Source organism: Meriones unguiculatus, chromosome 1 (assembly GCF_030254825.1).
Source record: "Meriones unguiculatus strain TT.TT164.6M chromosome 1, Bangor_MerUng_6.1, whole genome shotgun sequence".
Taxonomy (NCBI): domain Eukaryota; kingdom Metazoa; phylum Chordata; class Mammalia; order Rodentia; family Muridae; genus Meriones; species Meriones unguiculatus.
The window spans coordinates 170447086-170462893 of NC_083349.1; the positions used below are offsets into that span (position 1 = coordinate 170447086).

The 15808-nt window shown below is 43.1% G+C and overlaps 1 protein-coding gene across 3 annotated transcripts in view; it reads left to right on the plus strand.

Moving 5' to 3' along the window:
• The window catches only part of Ets1 (ETS proto-oncogene 1, transcription factor), a 123476-nt gene extending 110639 nt beyond the window's left edge, over nt 1-12837 (plus strand). For all 3 annotated transcript variants that reach the window (XM_060371432.1, XM_060371440.1, XM_021651583.2), the window contains 2 exons: nt 7635-7753; nt 9132-12837. In XM_060371432.1, coding sequence (XP_060227415.1) covers nt 7635-7753; nt 9132-9347 — 335 coding nt within the window. In that variant the 3' untranslated portion in view covers nt 9348-12837. The remainder of the gene's footprint in view (nt 1-7634; nt 7754-9131) is intronic.
• Nucleotides 12838-15808: the final 2971 nt, after the last annotated feature.

The window sequence follows — 15808 nt, forward strand, 5'->3', positions numbered from 1 at the left end:
CCTTACTCATACATTAAAAATGTGTAACTGCCTTCTGCAGTCCAAGTCAGCGCAGCCCAGTGAGTCTCAGGGAAATCTGTGCCAGGTGGGGCAGCCCATCTGGCCAGTTGCTGCCCACTGCGCTTAGAGGCCAGCTTGCCTGGGCCTGGGTGGCTGGACAAGGTGCCCCACTTCTCGGTGCTGACGGACAATGTAGAACCACGTTCGCGGGAACACTGGGTAGCATGTCAGGGGCTTGGACTAGAGCATGAATGATTAGGGAAAAAGCCCAATGTGGAAAAGGGGGGCCGAGTCCATCTGTGACCCAGGTTTTCCCAAGTCAGAAGGGTTCCTAAAGCTTTTTCCTGGCAGAGCAGTTCCCTCTGCTGCCTCTTCTGGTGTGCCCCAACGTTTAATTAGAGGAAAGATTTCATTCTCGTCCTGAACTTTAAAAACAAAACAAAACAAAACAAAACAAAACAAAACAAAACAAAACAAAAAAAACTTCAGTGATTATTCTGTTAAGATCTTTTAAAAATTATGTTTACATGATTGATTTTTTAAAAACAAGAATCTCCGAGTTTATGCTTTCTGAAAGTTGTCACATGAAAGTTTGATTTCATTCTTGGAAGCATTATAAAATTTTATCTCAGGATTTTATGGTTATTTCTTTGAAAATTCTGTTTTTACAAATACCCTTTTTGCTGTCTTAAGCTTTTCTGTATGATTCCAATGTTGTTTCCTGTTGCTCCGCTCTGAGGTTGATTCCTTAGTGTTCTCTCCTTCTTCTTGACTTCTGCCATGCTTCTCTAATAAAGGCTTCATTTACATACCTGTAAATTAATAGCGAGCAGAAATTACTATTTTCATTTTAGAAATAGGAAGAGAAAGCCCAGGGAGTTTGAGTTTCATCACATTTCATTTGAACCAGAAAGAAGTAAGATCAAGTTTCTGTAGGGGTCATTCTCTATGGGAGCTTTATGTGTGTATATGTGTTTATACATTTGTATATGTGTGTGTGTTTGATTGATTTTTCTATGATACTGTCATTTCTCAGTCCTTTGTGGCCTGCTATATAATGTGGCTTTTTCTAAGTTTTTGGTTTTGTTTGTTTGTTTGTTTTGTTTTTGAGACAGGTTTTTTTTTTTTTTTTTTGTAATTTTTTAAAATACTCCTCTTATTGGAGTGGCAGAGTGTGTGTGGGAGGGTGGGGTCAGACAGATGGTGGACCTGAACTGGACTCTCAGAAGCTGGTTTTCAGCTATTGCAGAGCTGTTTTCCAACTCCTTTTCATTGTTCGGTGCCAGTTTTCTCAGCTATAAGTAGAGACAAGTTTCTGAATCATTTGCCATCATTGTGTCTAGCAAGTATAGCTTTAATGCTCTTGATTTCTAGGCTTTGAAACAGGGATGTATTTATGGAGGATAGGATAGCAGGGACTTACTAAACCAAGGCATTGTGGGAAGGCTGTAGAAAACACCATATTTGGGCCATGGTAGAGGTGAGATGGGACAGCTCAGTGGTACCAAAATGGCATAACTCAGAAGAAATGAGAGGTGACAGCTCTAGGCGTGGAGTTGAATATCAAACAGTTTTTGCTCTTAATTTTTAAAATTCTTTCCAGGCCTTGATTGCCAAACCACAGAGCCATATCATCCCAAAACAGGGCCTCAGAACAGTGCAGCTTCAGGCTAAGCCTGATCCACAGCAAGAAACTGTTGGGTAATTTCTTTTTAGCTGGACCCTCAACACCATGACTTCATGGAAACAGTATAATTCAGGGATGGTCTGTGAATGACATAGGAGGGTGTACTGAGACTCTGGAGTTACTACCCCACCTCGGGGACAGGTGCTCTTCGCAGTATAAGAAAGGGAGGCTATGCTGAGCAGACGGGTCATTTCCGGACTCTGGTGTTCTGTTTTTGTGTCACCGTTGGCTGTGGGCAGAGACACCTGGCTGGAAGGGAGGGGCCAGGCAGGCTTATTCGCAGTGTTGGGGCCACCTGCCAGATGTGTGCTCTCAGGGCAGAGTCAGCCCCATTGCAAGGGTGATCAACCATGATAGTTTCATAGGTTAAAATAAATACACCATCCCACCCACACAGAGGTCTTCAATTTGAATTTCAGAGTATAACTAAGTGACTTCAGCTTCTTAGTGCACCATGAACCCCTTAAGGACGAGAGGTGTGGTTGCTTTATTTTGGGAGCAGGTTAATGAAACGTAGCCTGGGTGTCATCCATATTTTGGTCCCAAATAAAATTTTAATAGAGAGAGGCCTTTAGGCGCTTTTCAAACCTGTATACTTCTATTTATTTATTTTTCTGATGATGATGGTTTTGGTAAGACCATCCATTAAATGCAGAGGTATCATGCCTGGTACCACAAACATAAGGATACAACACTGGAGGCATTTGACAAAACATAGTGTTAGAGCTGTAGGCTGGGAGGTGTGTGTGGTCAGGTATTGTCCTAGGTTTTAGGAATGAGAACAGAGACTTTTCCTTGGAGTACATATTACAGTGATGTGAGAGAGCAAACCATCAAGTCTTGGCATTAGGAGCCGTAGTGAAAGTGGCTGGGGAGATGATGGGCAGATGGCTCAGTTGGCAGTATGCTTGCCTCCCAAGCATGAGGAACTGAGTTTGATCTTCATATCTCTGGCACCTACTTAAAAAGCATGGCATGTTGGTGCACATTTGAAATCTCAGTGCTGGAGGAAAAGACAAGAAGACCCTGGAGCTCCCTGGCCAGCCAGTCTAGCCTAACTGGTGAGCTCCAGACAAGTGCAGGGGTGGGTGGCTTTTCTGAGCATGACGTCTGAGGTTGTCTCTTTTCCTCCACACGTGTGCACACTCCCCAGAGATAGATAGATAGATAGATAGATAGATAGATAGATAGATAGATAGACAGTCAATCACTTCGAGGGATAGTTAAAAAAGAAAGCATAGTGAAAATATGAGCAGTTTGCCAGGACAACAGCTGTCTAGTGTCAACTCCGTCTGTATGAAGTCGTCTGTCTTGTGTTAGTCTCTTACCAGACACAGGTGATGCATGTGAACTGTGGTTGAAGTGGCAATGAAGAATCTGAAGTGTAATCATGACTGCCCCGCCAGCTTTTAGGTCACTGGAAACCTATTAAACAAAAAGAATGTTATCCACAATGTTAGGTCGGAAGGATTAGCACAGCTGATCTTGCTGGTACAGGCTTGTTATCTCAACTATTCATTGATTTGAGGCAGGAGGATTACAAGTTCAAGGCCAGCCTAGGCAACTTTAGTGAGAGCTTGTCTCAAAAATGCGTGCATACATATATAAATAGGTAAGTATTAAATAGTTGAAGGTGTGGCTGAGTCTTAGAAAACTTGCCTGGCTTGTGCAAGATCCTGGGTTTGGTCTCCAATTCTGTGAACACCGACAACCATGAACAGCAACCAGACAAGTTAGACACATGCACGTGTGCCTGCACTTTAATGAAGCTTCTTCCTAGCTTAGTTCAATTTGTAGTCCCAGAGTCAGTGACCCAAACGCAGGGGACATCACTATTCATTCCTCATCAGCATAGGTGGGAGGCCTTGCATTTTCTAGAGAAAGACAAGGAACATAAAATAGGACCCACAAGAGCAGGAGCTTAGGTTACACTGCCTCTGATTTGTGGCCTCTCAAGGGTCCCCCAGAAGGCAGCATGCTTGGTGTTCTTTGCCCACTGGTGGCCCAGGCTGCTCTACGTGCTTCTTGCAAACTAGGACTGTCAGGGTTGTATAAGAATTTTCCTCTCATCTTGAGGCTGAGAAGGAAAAGCAGTCAGAGGAAATTCCCTGGCCGGGGTGGCTAGAAGAGGGCAGAGCAGAGGGTTATGAAGTCGACTCAGGAGATGGAAGCGAGATGGGAGCTGGGGCTGTGGGTGTGTGCCCTGCGCTCCTTCATGCCCCGCCTTGGAAGACCTCCTTCGAACAGGGACCCTCTGTTGTTGTGGCTCTGAGCTCCACTGGAGCAACATAGTTTCCCAGTGATGCCACTGGATTCCTGATGTGTGACACCGCAGGGCAGCGTGGTGAAGGGCGCCGTTGACTGCCGTGGGGCCCCAGACAGGCCTGCCATTGTGAGTCACATTTAACATGTGAGCTCCCCTTTCCCATGACTGGCGCTATTCTTAGTACCAGTTTCTGCTCTGGGGGGACAGAGGTTCACTGGAGCCCCAGTCCATTTGGGTAGGTGGATGGGGCCAGGATCATGGAGGGAGAGGGAAGAAGCTTGGAAATTTCAGAGCATGTTGGAACAAGGGCAAAGGAAGGAGGCTGGGGGCCCTGAGGGTATGAACAGGTCTGTGATGATCAGTCCAGAAATGTCTGTCCTCAGGAGACCTATAACAGGGACTGCAATTCTCATTCATGAGTCTGGGGTGTGGACTTGGATATGGCTGGCAGATATGCAAAGCCAGGAAGCATTGCAAACCCGGAGCTGCCTTCATGCTTTGCCTCCATGTGGACTTGATTTTCCCTCCAAAAGTGCAGTGAGGCTGATGTGTTGCTGTAGGAATAGGGTCCTGTGACACCGTCAAGGAATGAGATAACCCAGAAGCCACCTTTCCCTACCCTTCCTCCTTTTGTTGCTCTCTCCAACAGAAGGGCAATGTGTAGCTACCCCACCTAAATTCCTGCAGGCTGTCAGAAGCACTTGGGTCAGCTAATGTGCATTTTCTGCAAGAATCCCAGGAAGGAGACTTGAGCTGACATTGCTGCTCAGTGAACCAGAGACATATCTTACGTTTCGAGCTCCTGTGCTGGCCTTAGGCACCTGCTCTCCCAGTTTCATCTCTTCTTCTCTTTGCCATAATCAAGAATAAAAGATTATAAGAGTAGGTGATCCTAGGAGGTAGGTTACCAGTGCCCAGAATTAACATTTTTATGTTTCCTCTGAATATTGGAAAACTAACCGGAAAAAAAACTTCTCAGGCAAGGGTTCACCTGTTTCCCAGCCATTTTCAGACATCAGTGGACAGATGCACATAGGCTGTGGTGGTAGGCATTTCATTGGCATTGAAGTTTAGGAAATACTGTAGGAAAATTGCTTCTGTTCCCTGAGATGCTGATAGTATGATTTGAGATCTATTATTATTATTATTATTATTATTATTATTATTATTATTATTATTTCCCAGCCCCAAGGGCAGGAACTATATACTCCTAAGCATATCTGGACCTGAAGATGTGTTTCTTATTCCTCCTGTCAATGACTAGGACCTGCCTGGGTCTTTCTGTATTTTCATTCCTCTCTTCAGCTTGATATATCAGCCTCTCTCTGAGAGAGATTTTTAAGACAGTATGAGAGAGGTTCTAATAGCATAAAACCCAGCCACTGAATGGGGCCTGTTGGGGATGGCAGTATCACTTGTTGGGGTACGCACCCAAGTTAATAGGTGTTGTGTCTCTTAATGGCTCCTGAAACCAGATCCATTTAGCACTTGGGTCACTACAAACACGCAGGCAATTTAGTTAGGTCTGTGGCATTTGGTTTGGACAGTGTATTGGAGAATATGAGGTCTTGATGCAGCTATTCTACTCATCTGAATGGCCATATCCAACTTAGATAGCCAAAGTGGTAGAAACCAATAGACTAATAATATCTATCCCATAGAGTCACTGAGAATTTACAAGCAGAGAGTAAAACTCTGTCTAGTGTAGCAAAGGCCACAGTAAACTGTGGCTCCCCATAGTTTTTTGTTAGGGGTTTTCTCATATCTGAGGTCTGTAGTGTTGTCACAGAGCAATCATAGAACTCTGCTGTCAGTTTTTACGTGTCTGTCAGGGATGCTGTTGGTCGTGTATGATTACTGAGCATCATCAGGAAAGTTATAATTGACATCAGGGCTATGATAGTCCATTTCCCAAGAGCAGTTTGCATTCTTGGCTCCTAGGTCACCGAGAATGGCTTTTCAGTGGGCCTCTCATTTGCCATTTTTTAGCTTCCTGAGCTCAGACAGGTAACAGTGGCTGCTGACTTAACTCAGCTCCCACTCTGCATTGTGTACTAAGTGGATTTTTACAAGCAGGTAGATATGGAGCGAGCAAAGGCTTTACAGCCCTCTGGGTTGTTTCTTCACATAATTCATTTACTTGGAAGGCATTTGCTGAGTGCTTTTATTTTGACTACGTATCTTGCAAGAAGGCTTCAGAGAGGGCTGAAGGTATGTGCTGGTTCCTTTACTACATGAAGCTGGCATGTGCGAAGGAGGGACTGAACTCCTTTGGCTGCTCAAGCCGGTGTATGGACCTAGATGTTTTCTCCTGTGGTGGTGAGAAGGCTGCCCTGATGTTTTTAGTCTGACCGCAGAGCAAAGTCCTTTTTTTTTTTTTTTTTCTGAGCATCAGCAGCTTAGGAACAATAAGGATGTTTGCGTCCTGCTCTCAGCCAAGGTGAGACTGTCTATGAACATACCATGAAGGTACATAAGAGAAGAGATGAGCCTGGCAGGGTGTAAAAGACATTTCTTTTTTTGATGGAGACTGTTCTAAATCCAGTTTCCTGTTGATTCCGAGTTTACTTTGGAGTAGACACATTTAAAAAAATTAAGTATTAAAAATTAATGTCATAAAGTATAGCCTATAATTTTCTTTTTAGCCACATTTATAAATTAGATAGGATTGATTTCTTGTCATTTCATAATAGAAGGAAAACTCATAGGACAAATCTTTTCGGATAAGAGATTTTTGACTGTTAGGGTATACTAGTCTTTACAGAATTAAGCTTTTGTATAGGTAACTAGGAGGAGAGATAGACACACATACACACAGAGAGAGACAGAGTGAGAGAGAGAGAGATGAAAATGAATGAGAACTCCGTCTGTGAAGACAGTTCAGAGCAGTCCTCACCTGACCTCTGAGGAGGGCGGCAGGCTAATTCCTCACATAGTGGCAATGCATTCCCTTTTTAGTCCTGGCCTCCAAGTGTCAGGGGCAGAGTAGCAGTAGAGAAAACTATCATGACCGACAGGCAGCAATGCCTATTCCTTGCAAGCACAGAGATGGACCCTTCTCCAGCACACTTCAGGACCAGGAGCCCGCTGTGGAGAATGCTTCTGAGCTTCCACTTCTGCCTGGACCTGGCAAAGACTTTTCTTTCTCCTGAGGCAAATGTAAAAGAGACTTAGTGTTTAAAGCCACATGAATCACTCCCTGACAGACATGGTGGCATACACCTTTACTCACAGCGTCAGGGAGACAGAAGCAGGTAGATCTCTGACGTTGAGGTCAGCTGGGTACAAGTTCCAGGCCAGTCAGGGCTACACAGTGAGTCCCTCTCTCAAAACAAATAAACAAACAAGTAAAGAGAGTACTTCCTTAGAACATCTGTGAGGACAGCCTTTGTATTTTCTTACCCGAGTTTGCATAGCAATTAAGAGAGACTGACCCTGAAATTAATAAAAATAGACAAATGATATATTATCCCGTGTGATTTTCTTTTTGTTTTGGAAGGAAGTTCTTCACTTTCTCCGAGCTCAGAGTGCTTGCTCCAGTATTTGTGCTGTAGCTTGCCTGAGTTTTCTCCTGTCTAGACAGGCTGGGAGGAGGGATGAAGGTCTGTTGCCTAGTGGGCCTAGCTACTGTGAGGCTTCAGTATGCGTTGTTAATGATTCACTATGCCTTGTACCTTCCAGGCAGTGGGCCGATCCAGCTGTGGCAGTTTCTTCTGGAATTACTCACTGATAAGTCTTGTCAGTCTTTTATCAGCTGGACAGGAGATGGCTGGGAATTCAAGCTTTCTGACCCAGATGAGGTAAGAAATGAGTGACTTGGGAGTCCTGGGCTGAGAAAGGGCGAGAGAAAACCCTGGGATTGTTATCCTGTGGGCTCAGCTCTGCTGCTTGCTGCTTGTGTGACCTAGAACAAATGATGCAGCCTTCGTGAGCTCATTCCTTCTCTTGAAGAAAAGAAGGTGTGTGCAGTGCCTATGTGTTTTCTGGGATAAACATGTGTATATAAGTTTCTGGTACATAGTCCTTTATCAGTAGCAGTACCTTCTGTGACTTACCCTTTTTCTAGTCCCTGGCTCTGTGAATCTGAGAGGCCTTGAAAGATGGACTCCCTTTGTTTATCCTTTCATCCCAGAGTGTTTATTAAAGTGGTTGATCTGTGCCACATTTGATTCTGGTGGCAAAAAAAAAAAAAAAAAAATCAATATATATGAGAGAGGAGATCGCTCTTCTGGCAGACATGAGAAAGTGTCTGCACTCTGGTACCGAGAGTAAGAATGCTTCCTGCTGGTGAAATGCAGAGGCAGCAGCTCGGCCCTCCCATCCTCACCTTCCTGTTCAGTTTTGTGCTTTCAAATTAAGGATAGTTGCTTATAATATGGGCTAGAGGGATGCCTGTCCTGTGGCTCTAACTTTTACTTAAAAAAACAAATCAATTATTTTGACCCTATCCCGCAAAAGCAGCATCGAGTCCAGCATTTGGAAACTAGAACTTAGAAGTTCTGTTGCAGTGACATAGATGGGAAAGCAACAGCACTCTATTAAGAGGAATCAGCTGGGCTCAAAAGGTAGCACATGTCCTCACTTTCATATAGAAACTGAATTGCTGGTTCCATAAGAGTAGAGAATAAAACAGTGACCATCAGAACATAGGAAGGGGGAGCATAAGGGGATGGAGAGACAGCGCTTAGTGAACCCAAGAATGCATTTACAAGAAGAGGTAACTTTGGAGCTCCTGTGGTACAGTAGGGTGACAACTGACCATTAATCATGTATTTCAGAATAGCTATTGCAGGTTATTTTTGAATGGTTCCCCAGAAGGAATGTAATGGTACGTGTCCTTGGTGGAAGACATGACATTTAACTTGATCTGATCGCTACACAATGCATAGCTGTATTAAAATGTTGCCTTGTACTACCCACATTTTCTGAAATAATCTCTGAATGACCATGGCCCCTAACTGTACATTCCATGTATGGAGACTATGAATAATTCAAAATACATTTCAAAAGAAATTGTAATTCAGAGGGAATAACTCAGAACTAGGTACACACACACATTTCTGAGCATTTTCTTTGACCCTTGAGTCATGATGGATGCAAAAAGATGTATCTATGTGTATTCTGTTATGTTACCCTTCGGGCTTTTGCATACTTCTATTTAACTTTATTTTATTTCAGGTGGCCAGGAGATGGGGAAAGAGGAAAAACAAACCTAAGATGAATTATGAGAAACTGAGCCGTGGCCTTCGCTACTATTACGACAAAAATATCATTCACAAGACAGCGGGTAAGCGCTACGTGTACCGCTTCGTCTGTGACCTGCAGAGCCTGCTGGGATACACCCCCGAGGAGCTGCACGCCATGCTGGACGTGAAGCCAGACGCCGACGAGTGATGGACACAGAAGGGGCTTGGAGAACCCTGCTGAGACCTTTCAAAGAACAACTGCATTGGTTGGACTCTTAATTTTTAATTGTTATGCTATGTTTTATTTTTCCAGAACTCATTTTTCACATTCAGGGGTGGGAGCTAAGGGGACCGCAGCTGTATTCCATTGGCCATTGGCAAGGCTGGAAAGAGAGAGTCAGCACCTGTGGGGTGGGTGGGGCCAGAAGTTCCTGAGCAGATTTTCAGGAAAGAGAAAAATGTCTTCTCAGAAGCCTGATTGACCTCGCTTACAGGAGGAAGAAGCTATTGTGTCCGGTCATTATTATTATTTTTTAATCTAAGAAAAAAGTCCGTCTTGAGTTGTGGATCTGTTAGCAGGAGGAATTGTCACATCAAGGGTAATGAGACTGATGGAAATCAATCAGTTTGGAGGGTGGGATTAAAACATTTTCTTCAGGGGATTACTAAACACAAGAATTATTAACCTTTCTACTTTTTGAAACAAAGATGGACTTCAGTGGAAGGGGTCCAAGACTTGTTTTTATTTTGAAGTTTATTTTTATTAAATTTTGTGCCAGTATTTTTTTTCTTAAAAAAACAAAAACAAAAAAAGTCTTAAGCTCTAAGGTGGTCTCAGTATTGTGAGTTTGTTGTTATTTGCTGGCTGAGGATTCTGTCATGGTGAAAGGCAACTGTTTATATAGACCCCATTGGAAAAATCAAAGCTCTGAACTGAGATCAGAGACCCCAAACTCACCTGACCTACAGCTAAAGGAAACGAATGCTGATTTGGGGGCAGGACAACTATGCAAGTGAATTCCACCTGCAGTTTGTAAAAACTTTTCACATCCCTTTACTTACTTGTCATTAGAGAACTGTCAGGCTTTGGACTTAGTGTTAGGTAAAGGGCATTAAGTCTTTGCACTGAATGTATTTTGCAGCTCTGCTTGGGACTGTCGTCAACCTAGGAACACTGTTAAAGCCTTGGGGAGGAAATGGAAGGAGGAAGATTAACCTGGTTTTTTGGTTAAATCTCTACCGGAAACAGATGAGTCAGAATAAAAGCTGTTTGCATGGGCATTGCCCCTCAGGTCTTAAGTAGCCCTGAATGCATGCCTCTCCAAACTAACGCTCTACAGTTTCCCCTCTCTGTCTTGTTTCCTCAGTATCCCATATTACTGCGCCCCCTCCCACATCATTATTCAATAGAGTGGAATGTAATGCTTTCTGATAGCTGAATGAAAGTGTAATTTCAGACATCACAACATGAATCAAAGAGTACAGACTTGCTAGGGTCCAGAGGCCATGGCAAATAAGAGGGTATTTCAGTAGCATGCAACTTGGCCTCCCCTGGGAAGAGACTTTCCTTTGAAGAATGGAGCTTGTGAGGTAGGATTTCAGGTGAAGCTGCATGCAGAGGAAGTGGAAGAGCATGCTGGAACCTCCGGCTTGACCTGTTATCTCGGCAGAGGGCAAGTGAAGGTCAGCTGCAGATGAGGAATGACTTAACAGAGAAGATACAAGGGAAGGAGCTTGGTAAGGAAAAGAAGGTGGTCCATGATGTTTCAATATATATTTTCGTTTTCTCAAAGTTTAAACACAAAGAGCTAGTTGAGGCAGTCTGGCCAGGGGTGAGGGGGTGAGGGAGGGAGAGACCGGAAAATAAAGCACTGGGGTTAAATACAAAGCAAGGAGACATGCCTGGTATTGTTAGAATCCCTTCCACTGTATACAGCCTGGTTAAGAGAATGAGAGTGGACTTGCATGAGAGAGAAGAGGAGACTGATGGGCATCTCCAGGCTGACCCTTTTGGGGGAGTTAGCTAAGAAAATGAAATCATACCTACCTTGTTTCATCTTCATGAGAGTTGATGGTTGACTCCTAGCTTCTCTTGCAGACCTTGAATTACTAAGAGCATAACTCTTGTCCATGGGTGCTCTGTACTAATCGGAGCATCTTCACAAGGAAGCAAAGGCAAAACATCCTGGCTATATATTTTGATCTTACCGATGCAGGTGCCTTAATGAAGCTCTCAAAATATTTAGGAGCTGCTCAGGGAGTGTTAGGTGGAATCATTTGGATTATATTGTTTTCTCTTGTATTATGTGATCTTTGTTGGGCACTGGCAGTGTGTGTGTGTGTGTGTGTGTGTGTGTGTGTGTGTGCGTGCATGTGCATGTGTGCATGTGCATGTGTGCACGCACACTTGTGTAAAACTGCAGCTGAAATAGTAGTGAATTTTCTACTTAGGTGTGTCCACATTTCTATAATGGTGAAAGAGTACAGCCAGGCCCAATGTCATTGCTTGCTGTTTGCAACAGGCTTTTAAAAAGTTACTTTCCCAAGTCTTGATCCTTCCCTATATTCCATTCATGCTGAGAACTCCCCTTCTTTAAGTCTAACACCTGCAGTCCTATAGCAGATAAGATGGAAGTGCCTCCCCACACTGCTCAGCTTGCTCACTTGCCAAGATGCCCTTTCTCCCTAGGTCCACCTTTTTCAGGATTTGTAGATAGTATGTTAGTCAGACAGCTTTTGTTGTCCATCTGGCCAGATGCTTTTTCCCCTTTTGTCCAAAGGCCAGAGACCATCCCAGGAAGAGTGGTGGGTGGTGTATACACTGGAAATGTAGCAGCATTGTTGCATTGATGCTCTTTAAAACGCGTTAACTTCAGAGGAAGGGTGAACAAATCTGATCTAGCGGGTGACACCCTTGTTTTTTTCCAGAGAGATGCTTTAACCTATGTGGTTGGCTTTTGGCTCAGAGTCAGGGATGCAGGAGGGGGCCTCCCTACGTAGAGCTCCGATTTTTGTGGCCATGGAGATTGGTGGAAGCATTCTAGATCAGGCGCATTCTTCCTCACTTTAGAGACCAACACTCTGGGTTTTAAAGCATTAACCTTTATGGTGAAATCACACCTTCTCTCTTCTAGTCATGCTGTGCATGCTGCTTTCTCTGTTGGGGTCTATATAAATTTGTTGAACTCTTACATACATTCCAAAGAAGTTTCAAGGAACCACAAATATATGTATACAAATACATATATGAAGTATATATGTTAAAATGAAATTATCTCTATCAGGAATACTGCCTCAGTTATTGAATTTTTTTTAAGAATACTTTTTTTTAAGCTGAGAATTATTGGGATGAAAAAGATGTTATATTGTGTTTGACTATTTTCCAACTTGTATTTTCATATAATTTATATTTTTTAAATGCTGAAAATTTAAAAAGCAAGATTTAAAAAGGAAAAGCAGGTGCTTTTTAAAAATCAGAACTGAGGTAGCTTAGAGATGTAGCAATGTTAAGTGTCTTATATGTTTTTTTTTAAAAAAACAAATGCAAAAAAATTCTTATGGGGGAGTTTTTTGTTTGTTTCTTTTAGTAGCTGATGCTGGCACATCATTTTGCTGGAAAGTTTTTTATATACTGTAGCCTGATTTCATATTGTATTTTAAACTGTGTGAAATTAAAGAAACAAAGAATTCATTCATAACGAGGTGACTCTGGCTTGATTCTTTTCTGTCTACATCATGGGAAAATTAGGAGAAATTAATCAACCAGAGAAAAGCACCAAAGAAATACAGCTAAGTTCTCTAGATCCTGCAGCTTGGGATTATTTTAGATAAAGATTCCCTAATAAAGGGTTAAGGGTATAGGTACACAGGCTTAGAGTCTTCTTGATTACCTGCATTATTGCTCTCATCCTTTGTGGATGCCCCCTGCCTTGTCAGAACTCATTGTTCATGTGTGAAGGACTAAGAACCATGCAAGGAAAAAATTTAGTGACTAAATAGGTAGCCATTGATTGCAGTCCATCTGGATACAGTTCCTGATATTAATATAGACAGACAATGGTGTTTGATTTCTCCTGATGAAAACTGTGCTCTTTGGCAACTTGGACTCACCATATCCATCTCTTTGACCCCAGCCTTTCCAGTGCGGCTGGGAATTGAGAATGATAATATCTGTTAGATCCCCTCCAACCTACATCGTGAATAGAATACATCCTTCCAACTGTTTTGGGAGAGGAATGCTTAGTGCTGCATTCTGCATGCTGCTCTTTCTTGTTGAAACTGTAGAAGGTGGATGTTTTTAATTAACACCAACATTTGCCACATGAATCCCAACTCACAGCTGGAAAGAGAATTTTTGCTGAATTGTTCACAAAGAGAACTCTGTTTTTGGAAAATCTGTTTCTTCAGTCCTGGAACTTGAGGTTTGCTGAGCACACTTTAAACACGGACTGTGTGGTCTAGTGGTCAGGGAGCCCAGCTGGCTAGGAGAATTGCTTTGGCCTTGGGAGTCTGGTGAAGCCACCACTACTCATGGATATATATATATATATATTTTTTTGGGGGGGAGGTCCTCAGGTTTTGTGCTTTTAAGCTGCAAACCTGGGCAAAGGCATTATTCCCAAGCCAACTGAAGCCACATCTGAGACCTCTTGTCCCTGAATAAACTGTTCACAGAGGATGAATTCCAGCCTCAGTCAAGGCTTTAGGCAAAGTGCTCCAAACTGACATTATCTCTCAGGGTATCTGAATGCATGTAGAGCACAGTAAACACAGGTGGATGAAACCAGCACAGTCCTTTCTGCAGCTATAAGCCACATTTCCAGTGGGGAGGTCTCAGGCCATTGGGCTTTGGTGTATCTTAATAACACCAATGAGACTCTGTATGGAAGCCACTGCAGAGGGAAATGGTAGTAGGACAGCAACAATTGCAGGATTCTGGAGGGATGGAATGAGGTAGGGTAAGAGGAAATGGACAAAGAAGGGTCATTTAAAAGAAGATGTTGATCTGCAGACTTGACATGCATTCAGAAGGTAGCAGGATAAGAAGATGCACCAAGTGTTTTGCATCCTGGTTGCCATGAAATGATAGCAGATTGCCAAACAAAATTCTTAACATGCTTCTTTTCTCTTAGTTGATCAACTGATATGTGTTAATCTGTTTTCTGTAGCTGAAACAAAGTAACAAAGTAACAGGTAAGTAGTAGAGAAAAGCATTTTCTTTAGCTCATAGTTTTGGAACCCAAAGTCCAAGATTAGTGGCCCTATGTATTTGACCTCTGGTGAGGACCTGATGGTAGTAGCATCATGTTGGAAGGGTATGGACAAAGAGACCTTACCTGATGAAGTAGAAAGCCACAGGGATTCAGGATCCTGGCTTACTACTTATAACAACCACTTTTCAAGACCAGCATGATCCTCTTCTGATGCTGTGCCCTCCTGACCTAATAACCACCTTTCATCAGACTCCATCTCTTAAAGGCTCCACTACCACACCAAGGATCACACATCTGGCCCATGAGTCTTTTGATGACAGATTCAAAACAAATCCAAACCATAGCAAGAGCTTTCAAACATAGAGGAATGTAACTATTTTATCCTGAAAAGAGATTGTGGTACCATGACTAAGATGCTTCATTTGTCCTTCCAAATGCAGGACACAGCCCAATTGGATATACTCCTGAAGTACAGCATGGCAGGAGTACTGAATAGGCTATCTCCCCTGGATGAATAGGAATCTTCTATCTCATTCCCAGTGGGCCAGCCCTATGCGTCTACTTGCTTGCCTATTCCCTATAGAGTTTGAGTCATTAGCTCTTACGTAGCTAGCTGTCCTTAGTTCATGTTTATTTGACACAAAGCTTATTGAATTCAAGAAACTACTGGAAGAGAGTACAAAAGGTCATCAGGGTCATCAGAGAGCCATCTGACCGCTAATCCCTTGTTCTTTCCATTATGCCATGTGGTTGCCTTAGAACTTAAAAGACTTCCTTTGAGGATAAAGGGAGATGGCTCGACATCTGGGGGATCCATAGTCCTGGCTCTAAGAGGTACACTTCACCCTCTAAACACAGAAGGGGACAAAAGTGTCCTTTCAGTAAGGATGCTTTTTAACCTTCAGAATTCTCTCTGACCTCTCCCTCTCTGTAGAGTCCACTCTGGAGGTGGTTGGTGATGTGGTCTGCTTATACAGAGGCTCTTCTTTGTTTCAGATTGAGAGGATCCTTGACTCAACTGGGAGGTGGCTCTAGGGCCAGCCCTAGCCACTTGGTGCCTGTCCCATATTGGCTGAGCTCACTCCTGGTTGCAAACCACCCAAAGGAATCCCTCCATGCTATAAAAACCCACTTCGTCCTAAAAGCACTGAATAATAAGAGAAAAACACTTTCTTGGTACTTGTGCAATAAGGCAGTTATTCCATGGGTCTAATTACAACAGTTGTTGATTAATTGGTGAAAAAAAAATCTCAAGGCTAGGTTAGGGGTCACACCCATTAATTGAGAGTTCAGAGTCCAGGTTAAGGGAAAAAGTGGACCTGGCTCTGCCTTTGGGTCAGTGTTGTTTCCTGCTTTATTAAATGTCCCAGTCCCCTCCTTTGTTTCCATTTTCCTGGCAAATACATCTGTCCTGGGAAGGCCACTCTTTTCAATTGGCTGGCATATCTCTGTGCTG